General features: G+C 40.0%; 1 protein-coding gene across 5 annotated transcripts in view; it reads left to right on the plus strand.

Moving 5' to 3' along the window:
- UTRN (utrophin) overlaps positions 1–15,023 on the plus strand; it is a 1,395,536-nt gene that overhangs the window by 119,016 nt on the left and 1,261,497 nt on the right. For 4 of the 5 annotated variants that reach the window (XM_053711835.1, XM_053711836.1, XM_053711838.1 and 1 more), the window contains exon 1: positions 13,243–13,354. The exons of the other annotated variant lie outside the window; for it this stretch is intronic. In XM_053711835.1, the coding sequence (XP_053567810.1) occupies positions 13,258–13,354 (97 nt within the window). In that variant the 5' untranslated portion in view covers positions 13,243–13,257. Of the gene's footprint in view, positions 1–13,242; positions 13,355–15,023 lie in introns of those variants that run through there. 5 annotated transcript variants of the gene reach the window in all.

The following is a 15,023-nucleotide window of genomic DNA, read 5'->3' on the forward strand; positions in this document are numbered from 1 at the left end:
GCATGCTCTATCTGAATCATGAAAGAAAAAATGTGGGGTTAGTATCCCTTTAAGGCCTGGCTATGAGTGACTGAATGATCATAAATTAGCACAAGGGCGGTGGTCTTGACAAGACAAAGGGACGCTGAGTTATAATTGTATGCAACAGAAAACGTATTCAGAACTTGCCTGGGACAAGAAGAAGTAACATCAGAAGGAGGTTCTCTGCATACCTAAAGGAATTTGGTAATAATTAAAGGTATTGTGTTATTTTATGTCCTATTTTATTTTAAAGAACTATACCTTTGTATATATCTTGCTATAATGTTTGTTTGTATAATTTGGCACTGTGTAACCTGTATTTCTTTTGTTATTAAACATATATAAAAGCTAATTCTGTCTTTGGGCTTTAATATCTGAATTCCCACTCTGTTGAGACAAGGTTAAAGGCACGTTACCTAATTGTTAATTGTGTGAGTTATTGGTTTTCCAAGACTCCCTTACTCAAAATTCTTGGTGGTGGCAAAAATTGTTAAACTGGGGTGGTGTAGGCAGGATTTGTGGATTAATTTGGTGTCCCTTAAGGTCCTTTGTAGAGATAAAGGTTTAAGGGAACCAGTGGCTGCGTGCTATTAACCCCTTCATGCCCACACCCTCCCCATAGTGATGGCTGCGTGGAAAGGCTTAATCGTCACACCTCCTATTTTCCTATCTCTCTCACTCTCATTCCTTTCTCAATGTCTCTCGCTCTCCTCTGTTACTCTGTCTTTCTTGGTCTATCTGTTTCTATCTCTTGATCTTCTTCCTTTTTCCATCTCTCTTGCTCTCCTCTATTCATCTCTCTATTTCACTTTTACTCTCCTTTTCTCTCTCTCTCTCTCTCTCTCTCTCTCCTTCCTTTCTCTATTTCTTTTGCTCTCCTTCCTTTCTTTATCACTTTTGCTCTTCTCCGTTTCTCTATTTCACTTTCACTCTCCTTTTCTCTCTCCCCTTCCTTTCTCTATGTCTCACTCTCCTTCCTTCCTTCCTTTCTCTATCTCTCTCTATCTCCTTTCTTTGTCTATCTCTCTTACTCTCTGTGACGGCTAAGCCTATCCGCCCAGCTGCAATAGTGGGGAGAGTGTGGGCATAAAGGGGGGTTAATAGCTCTCAGCCTTTGGTTCCCTTACACCTTTAACTCTACAAGGACCTAAAGGGACACCAAAATAACCCCCAAATCCTGCCTACACCACCCCAGATTAACAATGCTGCCACCACCCAGTGCTTTGAATAAGGATGCTTTGGAAACCCAATAACTCACACGACTAACAATTAGGTAATGTGATTTTAACCTTGTCTCTTCAGAGTGTGAATTCAGATATTAGAGCCCAAAAGTCAGAATTAGATTGTCTTTTGCCAATAAACATATGAATACAGGTTACACAGTGCTAAATTACAAAAACAGAAGACATACAAAAGAATAAGAATAAATGCAAAGATACAGTTCTTTAAAATAAAATGGGACATAAACAAAAACCAATACCTACACTTTGAGCATATCACCAAGTTTCCAATAAGTATGTGGGAACTCACTTCAGATGTTTTCTCATTCTGTCCCAGGCAAGTTCTGCGATAATCTTGCTATACATTTAATTATATCTGAATGTCCCTTTGTCTTGTCAAGACCACAGCCCTTGCAAGTCCTTAACCCACAGTACCAAGAGATGGCAAGCACCAGGACGAGGGGGTAAGATGAGAGGGGTCTTTAGATCATTGCATTATTTAACAAACGCATATGTTGAAAAAAGAAAATTTCAGATTAACCCTGGCAATGCTAATGCATCACTCTGCTGGGTGGCTATTAACTACTCCTCATTAGTGTATCATGACACTCTCCTTCCTTTCTCTATCTCACTCTCTGTTTCTGCTTCTCTCTATTTCTCCTCAGTTTCTATCTCTAGCTTTCCCATGTCTCTCTCTCTCTCTCTCTCTCTCTCTCTCCCTCTCTCCTGCTATCCCTCAGTTCTCTTGCACTTTTGCTCTCCCCAGTCGCTATCTTGTCCTCCCTCTTTGTGCTTCTATCATGCTCTCCCCATATTACTCTTTTTTTTTCTCCCTCAATGCTTTCGCTAGCTCTCTCCATATCTTTCTCTTGTTCTCTTTGGTCTCTTTCCCATGCCCTCCTTCTTTGTGCTTATATTGCCCTCTCCCCTCGGTGTGCTTATATTGCCCTCTCCCCTCGGTGTGCCTATATTGCCCTCTCCCCTCGGTGTGCCTATCTTGCCCTCTCCCCTCGGTGTGCCTATCTTGCCCTCTCCCCTCGGTGTGCCGATCTTGCCCTCTCCCTTCGGTGTGCCGATCTTGCCCTCTCCCTTCGGTGTGCCGATCTTGCCCTCTCCCCACGGTGTGCCAATCTTGCCCTATCCCCCATTGTGCCGATCTTTTGCACTCTCCCTCTTGTGTGCCGATCTTTTGCACTCTCCCTCTTGTGTGTCGATCTCGTGCTCCCCTTCTGTTTTCTAATCTCGTACCCCCCTCAGTGTGTCTACTTTGTGCCCTCCCTGCAATTTGCAGTCTCGGCAGATAGGTTCAGTGCTGTGAACCTTGTCCACCCCCATGATGATAAATAAGCCTCTTATTCTACCATATCTCTCTCTTAATAGCTACAACAATATAATTTATTTTTAACTCGTATGGAACTTGAACTCATTTTCAGTGTATTTTATCTTGTTCATGTAAACGTATTCTTGAAAGCCTGTGGAAAATATTTGAAAGTCTATAAACTTTTGTACTTTTTCAAAGTCATAACACTCCTCAAACAAAGCCCATAGTTTATTTTTTAATGGAAACACATTGCTTCTTTCAATTGATCTCCTTAACAACCGTTATTAAAGTAAAACTAATTTTATAAAGTGTGAAATATACATTTTTCATACAAAGCCAATGTCTTGAAACATTTTGTTAGCAAATAACTAATCTACTGTATTTTTTTAGCATTTAAAAGCAAAATAGTTGATTGATTGTCCATTAAGTTTTAATTTATAGAAGCTGGTTCAAATGTTTTTTTGGAATTTTAAATCCATTATATATATATATATATATATATATATATATATATATATATATATATATATATATATATATATATATATATATATATATATGGAAAAGAGGTACAGCACTGTTGAGATAAATTGCAAAGTTATTTTGCTAAGTGCAAACATCATTTTTATCCAATTTGGAAAATAGAAAAGTCCCAGCACTGTTTCATCAAGGTAAATCCTTTATTGAGGTTAAAAGGAAGACAGCAAACAGCTATGTTTCAGGCCTACATAGCATGAGTAAGGGCTATGTTGGCCCGAAATGTAGCTTTTTGCTATCATCCTTTTAACCTCAATAAAGGATTTAGCTTGATGAAACAGTGCTGGGACTTGTCTATTTTTCACATTTTATATATTTTCTTCATAAATGGAAAGTGTCTGCAGCTGCATTCATTAATTTTGGGAATTCAGAACCTGGCCACCAGGAGGAGGCAAAGACACCCCAGCCAAAGGCTTAAATACTCCTCCCACTCCCCTAATCCCCCAGTCATTCTTTGCCTTTCATCCCAGGAGGTTGGCAGAGAAGTATCAGAAGTTTTCGATAGCCTCTTATGGAGGGTAGTACTCCGGCATGGGACTGGAGTTTTAAGTAGTCATGTCAGCCTCTCAGTGAGAGCATGGGTGAAAGTTGGAGTCCGGAGATGCAGGGAGAGTCTTTCTGCGAAACCATCCCGACTCATATTATCAGCTCCACAAGCAATCAGCGTTGATGAGTTTCGCTTCCTGCTTTTTTTCTCTTAAGTCTATGGCAGAAGCGACGCTAATATCTGTCACACTTGAAGGGCCGTGTTCCTGTTCCACTAGGTAGATTCCGGCTAATATAGTTTCATTATACTTTCATCATGGATGTATTGTAATTACAGCTGTTTATCTGAGAGGGGCTACAACCTTTCGGGGATAACTTTAACATAGGGTCTCAGTGAGGCTCCTTTTTGTATCTAGGAATCAAGGGTTAATATCTCCTGAGGGGGGTTATTGAACAGGGAGGTTTATAATCATGTTTATGTGATTCTGTCTGCTACTGTGTAGTGTCCTAGTGACGCGGCCTTTGCGGTCGGGCACGCTTTTGCATGGACTGCACGGTTTACCTTGTGACTCCATTTCCGCATTCCTGATCGTGTGGCGACAGAGAAATCCTGGTCCGCTGGTGTCTGGTTCTCTGGAGGTGGTGAGTGCCCCAGCCATTGGGGGTGTAAGGTGCCGTTTAGATTTTTCTTATTGGTCCATTTTTTATTCAGTGTCCCAGTTATGGAGGATTCTGATTTTTTGGAGACGGATGTCTCTGATTCAGATTCTACTTCTTGCGAAGAATAGGAATTGGCCCAGGTGATACATGTCCATCAGTTATGTTCCGAATGCCATTTTAGAGTGCTCTGTTCCTCGGGATCGGGGAATCAGGTGCCCACTGAGCCATCTGCCTCTGGGGATTCTATTTCCCACAAGACGAGTTCCCTACCACCAACTCTTACTATGCATGCAGGTAACCCAAACGCTACTTATCCTTCTCTGGAGTGTGGTCTGTTCCCACCGGAGGTTACGACATGGTTCCAGATCTGCACCTCACCTCCCAGGAGTGTGCTTACTATACTGCAGTGTTAATTTCGTCGACTAAAACTAGACTAAAATGACTATAAAACTAAAGAAATTCTAATGACGAAATACGACTAAAACTAAAATTACATTTTAGTCAAAAGACTATGACTAAAACTAAATCAAAATGACATTTTAGTCAAAAGACTAGGACTAAAACTAAATCAAAATTTGCTGACAAAAACATGCTATGCAAGGTGTTATAATCAATCCATATCTAATTACTGCTCTTTAAGACAAATAAAGACATGTTATATACCACAACAGTTAAATCTGTTAAAATCTGTATTGCATGTTCAAACCTTAATACCATAAATGAAAACAGGTTATTAAACCTTTACTCCAGTATATAATGAGTTTGGAAGTTTTAGAGCAGTGCTAATATCGTTGTCGAACCTTTTTCGAATCTGTGAACAATCAATTGATTCTTCCTATAGAAATAAGAATAACCCACGAGTATGGGTTTGTTATGCTGTGCCTGTGCTAGCTGCAGAAACTTATTGTTGTGTTGAGTTACTTGATACTTGTTTTAATTATTAACAGAGAACTGTTAAAGTTTTTATATTGGGCAATATGTTCAATACAGCCAATACAGTTTACAGTTTTGTTTTTTTATATTTTAAAGTTGCACTTCTGTTTGCTTATGAAACTTGGTTTTATTTAATTTTAAGTTTAATAAAGATGTTACGTATCTCAACGGCTAAATCTGTGTCTGCATTGCATGTTTAAACCTTAATACCATAAATATTAACAGGTGTTATGTTTACTCCTGGAGTATATAATCAGTTTGCAAATTATAGAGAAATGCTTAAATAATGCATTACACTTTAACTAAACCCCTTAGATTTTAGTTGACTAAAATCTACTGGAGATTTAGTCGACTAAAATCTACTGGAGATTCAATCGACTAAAACTAGACTAAAACTAAATTAATTCAGATGACTAAAATACGACTAAAACTAAAATAGCATTTTAGTCAAAAGACTAAAACTAAGACTAAATTGAAATTTGCCATTAAAATTAACACTGCTATACTGTCCGTGTTCCGTTAACCTGGGCTCGTCAGGCGTGGGATTGCCTGGTCTAGTTCAGCCCTCCGGTGGAGCCTCAGTGGGTCAAACTTCGGGGCCGGTGTTTTCTTTTGTCCCGGCGGAGGTATGTTGCGCCTTTCATTATAGACTGGCGCGCCTTCGTGTTCTACTAAGACACGTTTTTGGCGCTGCTGGATCCCACTCTTAATGGGTCTGGTGATTCTCAGTCTTATTCTTCGACTGGCTTGCATGCATAGACATAAGGGGATGAAGTAATCTTCTTATAGTCTTTGTTATCTGTGTATCCTGTTCCAGTTTTGAGCTTGGAAGTCTCGGACCCCTGTTGGGCTGGTCCTGCGGGGCTGTCTGTTCTTCCTGAGCGATAACCTACGGGTTGCCTTATCTTTTATCTTCATCTGGTGAGGATGATTTTTATTTAGTCTAAAGCTCAGGTTGTGGTGTGATGTTTCCTTCGGGAACTTTCTTCTCTGGAATTGATACTGGCGATTTTGTGGTCGCACTGTTTACAAAGGTCTGTCTGACTGTTCTTTATCCCTCCATCTCGGGGGAGACTCCATGTGGCCTTGACAGTGCTGGGGCCCTTGGTTTCAGGCTGGTCCTGACTGGGTACAAATCCTTCTGTGTTTGAGGCCTAGTTCAGACACGTGGTGCCTTTTTTATGTCTGGTTGGTCCGGTGAGGGCGCCTAGTGATCACAATATGATTTGTGTTGTTTTCTTGTTTTATTTTACAAGCTTCAACTAGCATCCTGAGAGGACTTGAGAGACTGTCGTTGCTTAGGGGCATGGGGGATTGGTTCAGTCCTCATTCACCTTTCAATCTTGTGGGCCGGGACTCCGTTGAGATCCGCAGCAACATGCTCAGAGGCTTGGAGTATTTAGGTCCTTCATACTGCCGTTCATACGGTTTTGCCTTTCATGGTCTCTTTGGAAGTGTCCTTTTAGGACTTGTTCCTTTTAGAGGTTCTCTTCCTTTTGGATCGAGACTTTCTGGACTTCGGCCGTTTTTTCTGGCGGCTTTGGCCGCTTAATTAGGAAGGTAAGGCCGTGATGCTCGGTCTTCCTCCGGGAGTTAGTCGTCTCCATATCAGGGGTGATAGGAGGTATTGTCTCTTTTTCCAAGCTTATTGCTTAGGGGATGTTTTCTGCCTGGGTTCGGGATGCTTTGCATTCTTCACCCTTGGGTGTGGTCCTCTGGAACGTTAATCTGCAAGGATTATGGAGACTAGCCTTTCTTCTACTCTCTTTCGGGTGATTCTGTTCTCGTTCTCATTTCCCTTTTGTGCTGCGCTTGGGGCCTTTGGGCTCTAGAGAAATTGCGTGACTTTGTCGCGGCCTAGAACCTTGTTGGGGGGATGTTGACCTCCGGCCAAGGGTGTTCTCTTCACTTGGGCTGGGAATTAAGAGTGAGTCTTGTACCCGTTCTCCGGGTTCCCCGGTTCTCATCCCCGCTTCTCATCCCCTGTGAGGTCTGATTGCTTCAGACGGGGTTTCTTGTCTTCCCTGGGGGTGTCGTTCTAGGACAATTCTGGGTCCAGGGTTCTTGTCTTGTGTCCTTCTTGGATGTCTGGAGACTTATGATCCTGTGGACTGGTTCGGTATGACCCAGTTATTTCAGGGACCCTATGTTGCGACATAGGGACTAGCTCATTGGGCTTGCAAGCAGGAAGGCCAGAGTTCACATCTACCTTCGGGTACTGGTTATCAACTTTAAGGCCTGACTTGTCCTTCAGACGGAGTGTGCTCCTTCTTCATGGGGAGTTTTTTCTCTGTTGGGTCAACAGTGGTGTCTGGATAATTATTTCTTTCGGTACGTGTTTTGATCATACTAGGGCTTCATGTCTTGTGGACATGTATGCTGTTCTTATCTGTGATTTTCCCTTTTGAGGGGATAGTTTGTCTTCCTTATGAGCTGGGGTTCCTCGCCCTGGAGGGTCTTTGTCCTGCCCTGTGTGTAGGAGGTTGGATCAGTATCTCTGCTCTGTGGGCTCTGTTCCACCTGTTGGAATTTGATCTCTCTACGTAGAGACGGTCTAAGAGAGCTGTGACAGGTCTTCCTTCGGTTCAATTGCAATTTTCTCTGTTCCAGGTTCCTACGGGTTCTCCTTGGGAGTGCGTTATTTTGGAGGAGCGGATTGGGTTGGCACCCGAGCTCTGTTGGGGTGGACGAGTTCCCCCTTTTTTGCTTTACATTCCCTGGGGGCTTGTGGTTGGGGTCTTTCTGTCCCCCCTGTCTATCAGACATGTCTATTGCTTGGACTGGCCGTGTTGGAGCAGGATCTGAGATCTGTTGCTCTGCTAAATTCGTCCTCAGAGCATTCGAGGTATGGTAAGCCTATTGAGGTTTCTCCTTTCTCCATGTTCTGGATTTGTGGGAAGGACTGGCCGCTCTTAGATAGCCTGCAACGTTATCCACTTGTTAGTGGTGATGATCAGGTAAGCATAATTTATGTTTTTATATAAGTTAACAGGGACACTTTCTACAGGTTGGTCACCCCTGTTTTATGGAGGGAATCTTTCTGAAATCACTTGCAACCTACATGCTACAGTTAAAGGCATAGAAAGATCAAAAGTTAAATGTGCATTTGTACATATTATTTTTAAATAAAAGCATTTTTGCAATATACTTCCATTAGCAACAATGCTTCTCGTAAAATTTATTAATGGTTTTCAGTGGCATACGCACATATGCTGTGAGTGTCCTGTGTACCAGCATTCAAACACCGCACCTTCTCAGAAAGTCAGCAGCGGCTTCACTGAGGCAATACACACCACCGCCAGCTATCTGAGAAGGTGTAATGTTTGAATACTGATGCACTGGCCCTCACAGCATATGTACGTATGCAGCTGAAAGATGGTAATTTTACTAGAAGCATGTTTCCTAATGTAAATACAGTGCAAAAATGTTTAGTTTTTTAAAAAAAATTGAAATACACCCATGTATCCCTTTAACTAAATGTAAGGAAAGTTTTTGTTTTTATTTTAAAAGGACAGTAAACATGAACATTTTTAAAATGTTATCTCTTCTGTATGGAAATCACCTTGATAACATAACCTTAACATTGCTAGACCTTTCACACCAAAATTTCCTGGAGTACTCTCATTTGAGGGGGTGGTGGTTTTCCTTTGTTTCTGATGAAGTTGCTGTGTTTGGTAATTGAAACTACGACCCATATAAATGGGCTGGCATTTCAGGGAGAGGAGACATCCGTTTCTTTCTTTTTCTCTATATTCACTAAGCCTTATCTTTTGTTTGGCTTGCAAAAGCAAGTGCAATTGAAAAAGTTTAGTACCAATATCTCCTGCTCCCCACTGGGAGTGTAAAGTCTGCTGCACCTACTTGATTACATAGCTTTAATATAGCCAATACCTAAATCATGACATTTTCAGTATAATTGGAGATACAACAGGACAAAGTAGCTATTACAAATAAAAAAATAAAAGTAAAGGATGTAAACAACTGAATACACTCCAGCAGGTAAAACAGATCTTTGGGAACACACTAAAGAAAAGAACATGTAACAGTTCAATTTTCCTTTTAAAGGTTATGAACCTCAAACATTTTCTTTTGTAATTCAGACATAGCATTCCATTTAAAATAAAATTATAATTTACTACTATTATCAAATGTGCTTCTTTCCCATGATAATCTGTGTTAAAGAGATACATAGGTGTAGGCATCTGGAGCTCTACATAGCAAGAGTTGTACTGCCATCTAGTGCTCTTGCAATTGGATACATTTGTTTACAAAACTGTTGCCAAATAGTGTTCCAGAAATTGGCCGGCTCCTAAGTATACGCCCCAAAAGATACCAAATCAACAAAGACAATTTGATATTAGAAGTAAATTAGAAAGTTGTTTAAAATCACATACTCTATCTCACTGTCTTTCAAATCTGTCAGACCTCCCTAACAGGCCAGATTTTGAGGATATGTGTACTAGAGCACAAGTGAAATAATCAGCTGATTAGTAAACATGGTAATTTTACCTTCTCTCACCCAAGGTAATCCTGAAAATATGGCCTGTTAGGGAGTCCTGAATACATGTTTGAAAACCAGTGCTCTATCTGAATTTTGAAAGAAAAATGTTGGGTTTCATATCCAGGGGCGGACTGATCAGCTGGGCAAATAGGACAGAGGGCCCAGAATGTAGGGGGCCCCACAAATGGCATCTCCATGCCTCCTGGTGTGCTGCTTAAACTGGGGTTGGCAGTTGCCCTATCAGTAACCAGGCATGGGGTCTGTCGCTTTGAAGGTCATGGAGTGTGGGGTCTGGCCCTTGACATTGGGGGACTTCGGCCTGGATTTTGGGGGGCCTGGTGGGGACAGTGAAGGGAGGCTATCATGTTCATTTGCATACATTTAAATAAATCTGAGTCAGTGTGAGACAGTGGGGCCCTTACCTAATTTTTGCCCAGGGCCCTGTTCGGTCTCAGTCCACCCCTGTTCATATCGCTTTAAAGGGACATTATACACTAGATTTTTCTTTGCATAAATATTTTGTAGATCCATTTATATAGCCCATACAGGTTTCTTTGTTGTTGTAAAAATGTATAGTTTTGCTTATCACTCCTAACTGTGATGATTAAGCCTTTCCACCCAGACGTCACTATGGGAAGGGGTCGATAGCATTTAGCCACTGGTTTTCCCTTACCTTTATCTCTACAAAGGACCTAAAGGGACACTAAATTAACTCCTGAATCCTGCCTACACCACCATAGTTACTAATTGCTGCCACCACCAAGAGTTTAAATATGGGTGTTTTGGAAACCCAATAACTCTAACAATTAGGTAACATGCCTTTAACCTTGTCTCTTAAAAGTGTGTTTTCAGATATTAGAGCCCTATGCATCACATTCCTGCTTTTGAGATAAAGATAGCAAGAGAACAAAGAAAACTTGATTATAGTAGTAAATTAGAAAGTTGCTTAAAATTGCATGCTCTATCTGAATCCTGAAAGAAAAAAATTGAGTTTAGTGTCCCTTTAAGTTTCCATTTCCCTTCTTTTAGAAGCTTTATAAAATTTTCTTACATTAGTTTCTTATATAGTCCTCAAAAAGTACTTCCAGATTTATATTCTAGAGGGGTTTTAACTTGTGTTGTGGTATCTTAGTGTGTGATCTGAATATTGTTCTCTCCTAGATTCTAATAAAGCCAAACACTGTGGAAAGATTCTGTTGTGTTTTGTAGATGTGCCGCCGATTCATGCATTGAATATGTGTGTCTGATTTTAGAGATTATTTTCCGACCAGGTCGGGACCCCTGGTATGTCTCTTTTTAAAGGGACAGTCAACACCAAACATGTTATTGTTTAATAAGATAGATAATCCCTTTTATTTACCATTCCCCAGTTTTGCATGTTATATTAATATCCTTTTTACCTCTATGATTAGCTTGTACAGGGAGTGCAGAATTATTAGGCAAGTTGTATTTTTGAGGATTAATTTTATTATTGAACAACAACCATGTTCTCAATGAACCCAAAAAACTCATTAATATCAAAGCTGAATAGTTTTGGAAGCAGTTTTTAGTTTGTTTTTAGTTATAGCTATTTTAGGGGGATATCTGTGTGTGCAGGTGACTATTACTGTGCATAATTATTAGGCAACTTAACAAAAAACAAATATATACCCATTTCAATTATTTATTTTTACCAGTGAAACCAATATAACATCTCAACATTCACAAATATACATTTCTGACATTCAAAAACAAAACAAAAACAAATCAGTGACCAATATAGCCACCTTTCTTTGCAAGGACACTCAAAAGCCTGCCATCCATGGATTCTGTCAGTGTTTTGATCTGTTCACCATCAACATTGCGTGCAGCAGCAACCACAGCCTCCCAGACACTGTTCAGAGAGGTGTACTGTTTTCCCTCCTTGTAAATCTCACATTTGATGATGGACCACAGGTTCTCAATGGGGTTCAGATCAGGTGAACAAGGAGGCCATGTCATTAGATTTTCTTCTTTTATACCCTTTCTTGCCAGCCACGCTGTGGAGTACTTGGACGCGTGTGATGGAGCATTGTCCTGCATGAAAATCATGTTTTTCTTGAAGGATGCAGACTTCTTCCTGTACCACTGCTTGAAGAAGGTGTCTTCCAGAAACTGGCAGTAGGACTGGGAGTTGAGCTTGACTCCATCCTCAACCCGAAAAGGCCCCACAAGCTCATCTTTGATGATACCAGCCCAAACCAGTACTCCACCTCCACCTTGCTGGCGTCTGAGTCAGACTGGAGCTCTCTGCCCTTTACCAATCCAGCCACGGGCCCATCCATCTGGCCCATCAAGACTCACTCTCATTTCATCAGTCCATAAAACCTTAGAAAAATCAGTCTTGAGATATTTCTTGGCCCAGTCTTGACGTTTCAGCTTGTGTGTCTTGTTCAGTGGTGGTCGTCTTTCAGCCTTTCTTACCTTGGCCATGTCTCTGAGTATTGCACACCTTGTGCTTTTGGGCACTCCAGTGATGTTGCAGCTCTGAAATATGGCCAAACTGGTGGCAAGTGGCATCTTGGCAGCTGCACGCTTGACTTTTCTCAGTTCATGGGCAGTTATTTTGCGCCTTGGTTTTTCCACACGCTTCTTGCGACCCTGTTGACTATTTTGAATGAAACGCTTGATTGTTCGATGATCACGCTTCAGAAGCTTTGCAATTTTAAGAGTGCTGCATCCCTCTGCAAGATATCTCACTATTTTTGACTTTTCTGAGCCTGTCAAGTCCTTCTTTTGACCCATTTTGCCAAAGGAAAGGAAGTTGCCTAATAATTATGCACACCTGATATAGGGTGTTGATGTCATTAGACCACACCCCTTCTCATTACAGAGATGCACATCACCTAATATGCTTAATTGGTAGTAGGCTTTCGAGCCTATACAGCTTGGAGTAAGACAACATGCATAAAGAGGATGATGTGGTCAAAATACTAATTTGCCTAATAATTCTGCACTCCCTGTATATAAGCTTCTGCAGACATGCATTTTAGCCAATCAGTACTAACTCTTAAATCACTCCACTAGGGTGAGCACAATGTTATCTATATGGCACACATGACCAAGCAGTACATGTTATTACCTATTCAGACTGTGAGATAAGAGTTGGACTGCAGAATCAGCCTATGAGCAAATTTGATGATAAAAGTAAATTGGAAAGTTTATAAAATTGTATGCCCTATCTGAATCACAAAAGTTTATTTTGGACTTTACTGTCCCTTTAAATTTTTGTGACTATGCCTCTTTAAATGTGTGATGCTAGGAAGTGTTTTGATGTTTTTGGCAGACTTTGATCACTTTTCATTGCTTTTTTTTTATTTCTTAAAATTCCTATCCCTTAAATGATTTGAGGAAAAGAGAATGGATTGGTTCCCACGCAAGATTTAGTTTTTTTGTGTTGTTTTTCTACTCTCATGGGACTGCTTTGTTTCTCAGAGTTTGAGAATTTTTACTGTGCAATATAGGAAATGACAGCAGTGAACACACCCACAGTACCGTTACATTTAGCTCTGAGTTAGTATCAGTTTCCTTTATTTCTGCTGCTAATTTAATAGTAAAACATGAGTGTGAAGGTGCACTCTTTGCGCACTACGTGGAAATATCCTAAATTTTCTTTGCGAACGGACATCAAACTGAGAACGAGTTCATTAAAGCCAGGTAAAATGATATATATTTCTATTAATCTTATTTAATGTTAATTTTTTGTCTCTACGGTCTAAGATTTCACTAACAAGGAGTTAATCTCCTTTTGTCTGGTTTATTTAAAAACACTTTAAAACCTTTTTCTGTTTTCTTTTGTAATAGTATAGCTAATAATCACTGCATTGCAAAAGGTCTGCATACAAAATAAATGTATATTTGCATTTAATGTGGCATTTTAAGCTACAGTTTGCATTGTTTTGTTGTATCCGAGCAGTCGAGGGAAATACCTCTTGAAAATGTTTGTGTCTTGTGCTGTGGCCAGTTAGTGACAGATATACTATAACTTATGTATTAGATCATATTGCAGGGTCATGGATCTGAGATGTACTGGATGCACTCCTGTCTCTCTGGGGCAGTGGAAAAATAGGAAAAGCAGTCATATGCATAAATGTTGCATTAAAAAAACCTTCATGATTAAAGGGATATAAAAGTTAAAGCTCTAGTGTAAGCATTTTATTATTGCACTATTACAATAATAATAATAATAAAAAGATTAAGCACACATTTAAAGGGACACTGAACCCAATTTTTTTTCTTTTGTGATTCAGATAGAGCATGCAATTTTAAGCAACTTTCTAATTTACTCCTATTATCAATTTTTCTTCGTTCTCTTGCTATCTTTATTTGAAATAAAAGCCATTTAAGCTTTTTTGGGTTAAGAACTCTGGACAGCACTTTTTGATTGCTGGATGGATTTTTTCCACCAATCAGCAAGGACAACCCAGGTTGTTCACCAAAAATGGGCCGGCATCTAAACTCAGATTCTTGCATTTCAAATAAAGATACTAAGAGAATAAAGAAAATGTGATAAAAGGAGTAAATTAGAAAGTTGCTTAAAAATTCATGCTCTATCTGAATCACAAAAGAAACATTTTGGGTTCAGTGTCCCTTTAAGTGAAAAAACATTGCACTATCTGCCTCTTTCAAAGGCTCTTTTGACAGCCTCTTAATCACATGCTTTTTTATTTGCTTTTCACAACAGAAGACTGATAGTTCATGTGGGCCATATAGATAACATTGTGCTCACACCCCGAGAAGTTATTTAAGAGTTAGCACAACACAGTACTAAATGCAACTCAATAGATTTTAAAGAGTCGCAGTCATGTGATCAGGGGGCTGTCTGCAGAGGCTTAGATACAAGGTAATTACAGAGGTAAATAGTATATTAATATAACTGTGTTGGTTATGCAAAACTGGGGAATGGGTAATAAAGGGATTGTCTATCTTTTAAAACAATACAAATTCTATTGTAGACTGTCCCTTTAATATCAGCTCCAGCAATGCACTACTGGGAACTTGCTGAATACATCTGGTGAGCAAATGAGACAAAGATACCAAGAGAACAAAGTAAATCTGGTAATAGAAGTAAATTGAAAAGTGTCTCAAAATTGCATGCACTATCTGAACCATGAACCATTTTTTAAACAACTTTCCAATTTGCATCTATTTAATTTTATTGTTCTCTTGGTATACTTTGTTGAAAAGGATACCTAGGTAGGCCCAGAAGCTGCTGATTGGTGGCTGCACATAATGTGCTAGCTCCTAATTGGGCATTACTGCTTCTTCAACAAAGGGTACAAAGAGAATGAAGCATGCAAGATAAAATAAGTTAATTGCAAAGTTG

The sequence above is a fragment of the Bombina bombina genome, chromosome 4, assembly GCF_027579735.1.
Source record: "Bombina bombina isolate aBomBom1 chromosome 4, aBomBom1.pri, whole genome shotgun sequence".
Taxonomy (NCBI): domain Eukaryota; kingdom Metazoa; phylum Chordata; class Amphibia; order Anura; family Bombinatoridae; genus Bombina; species Bombina bombina.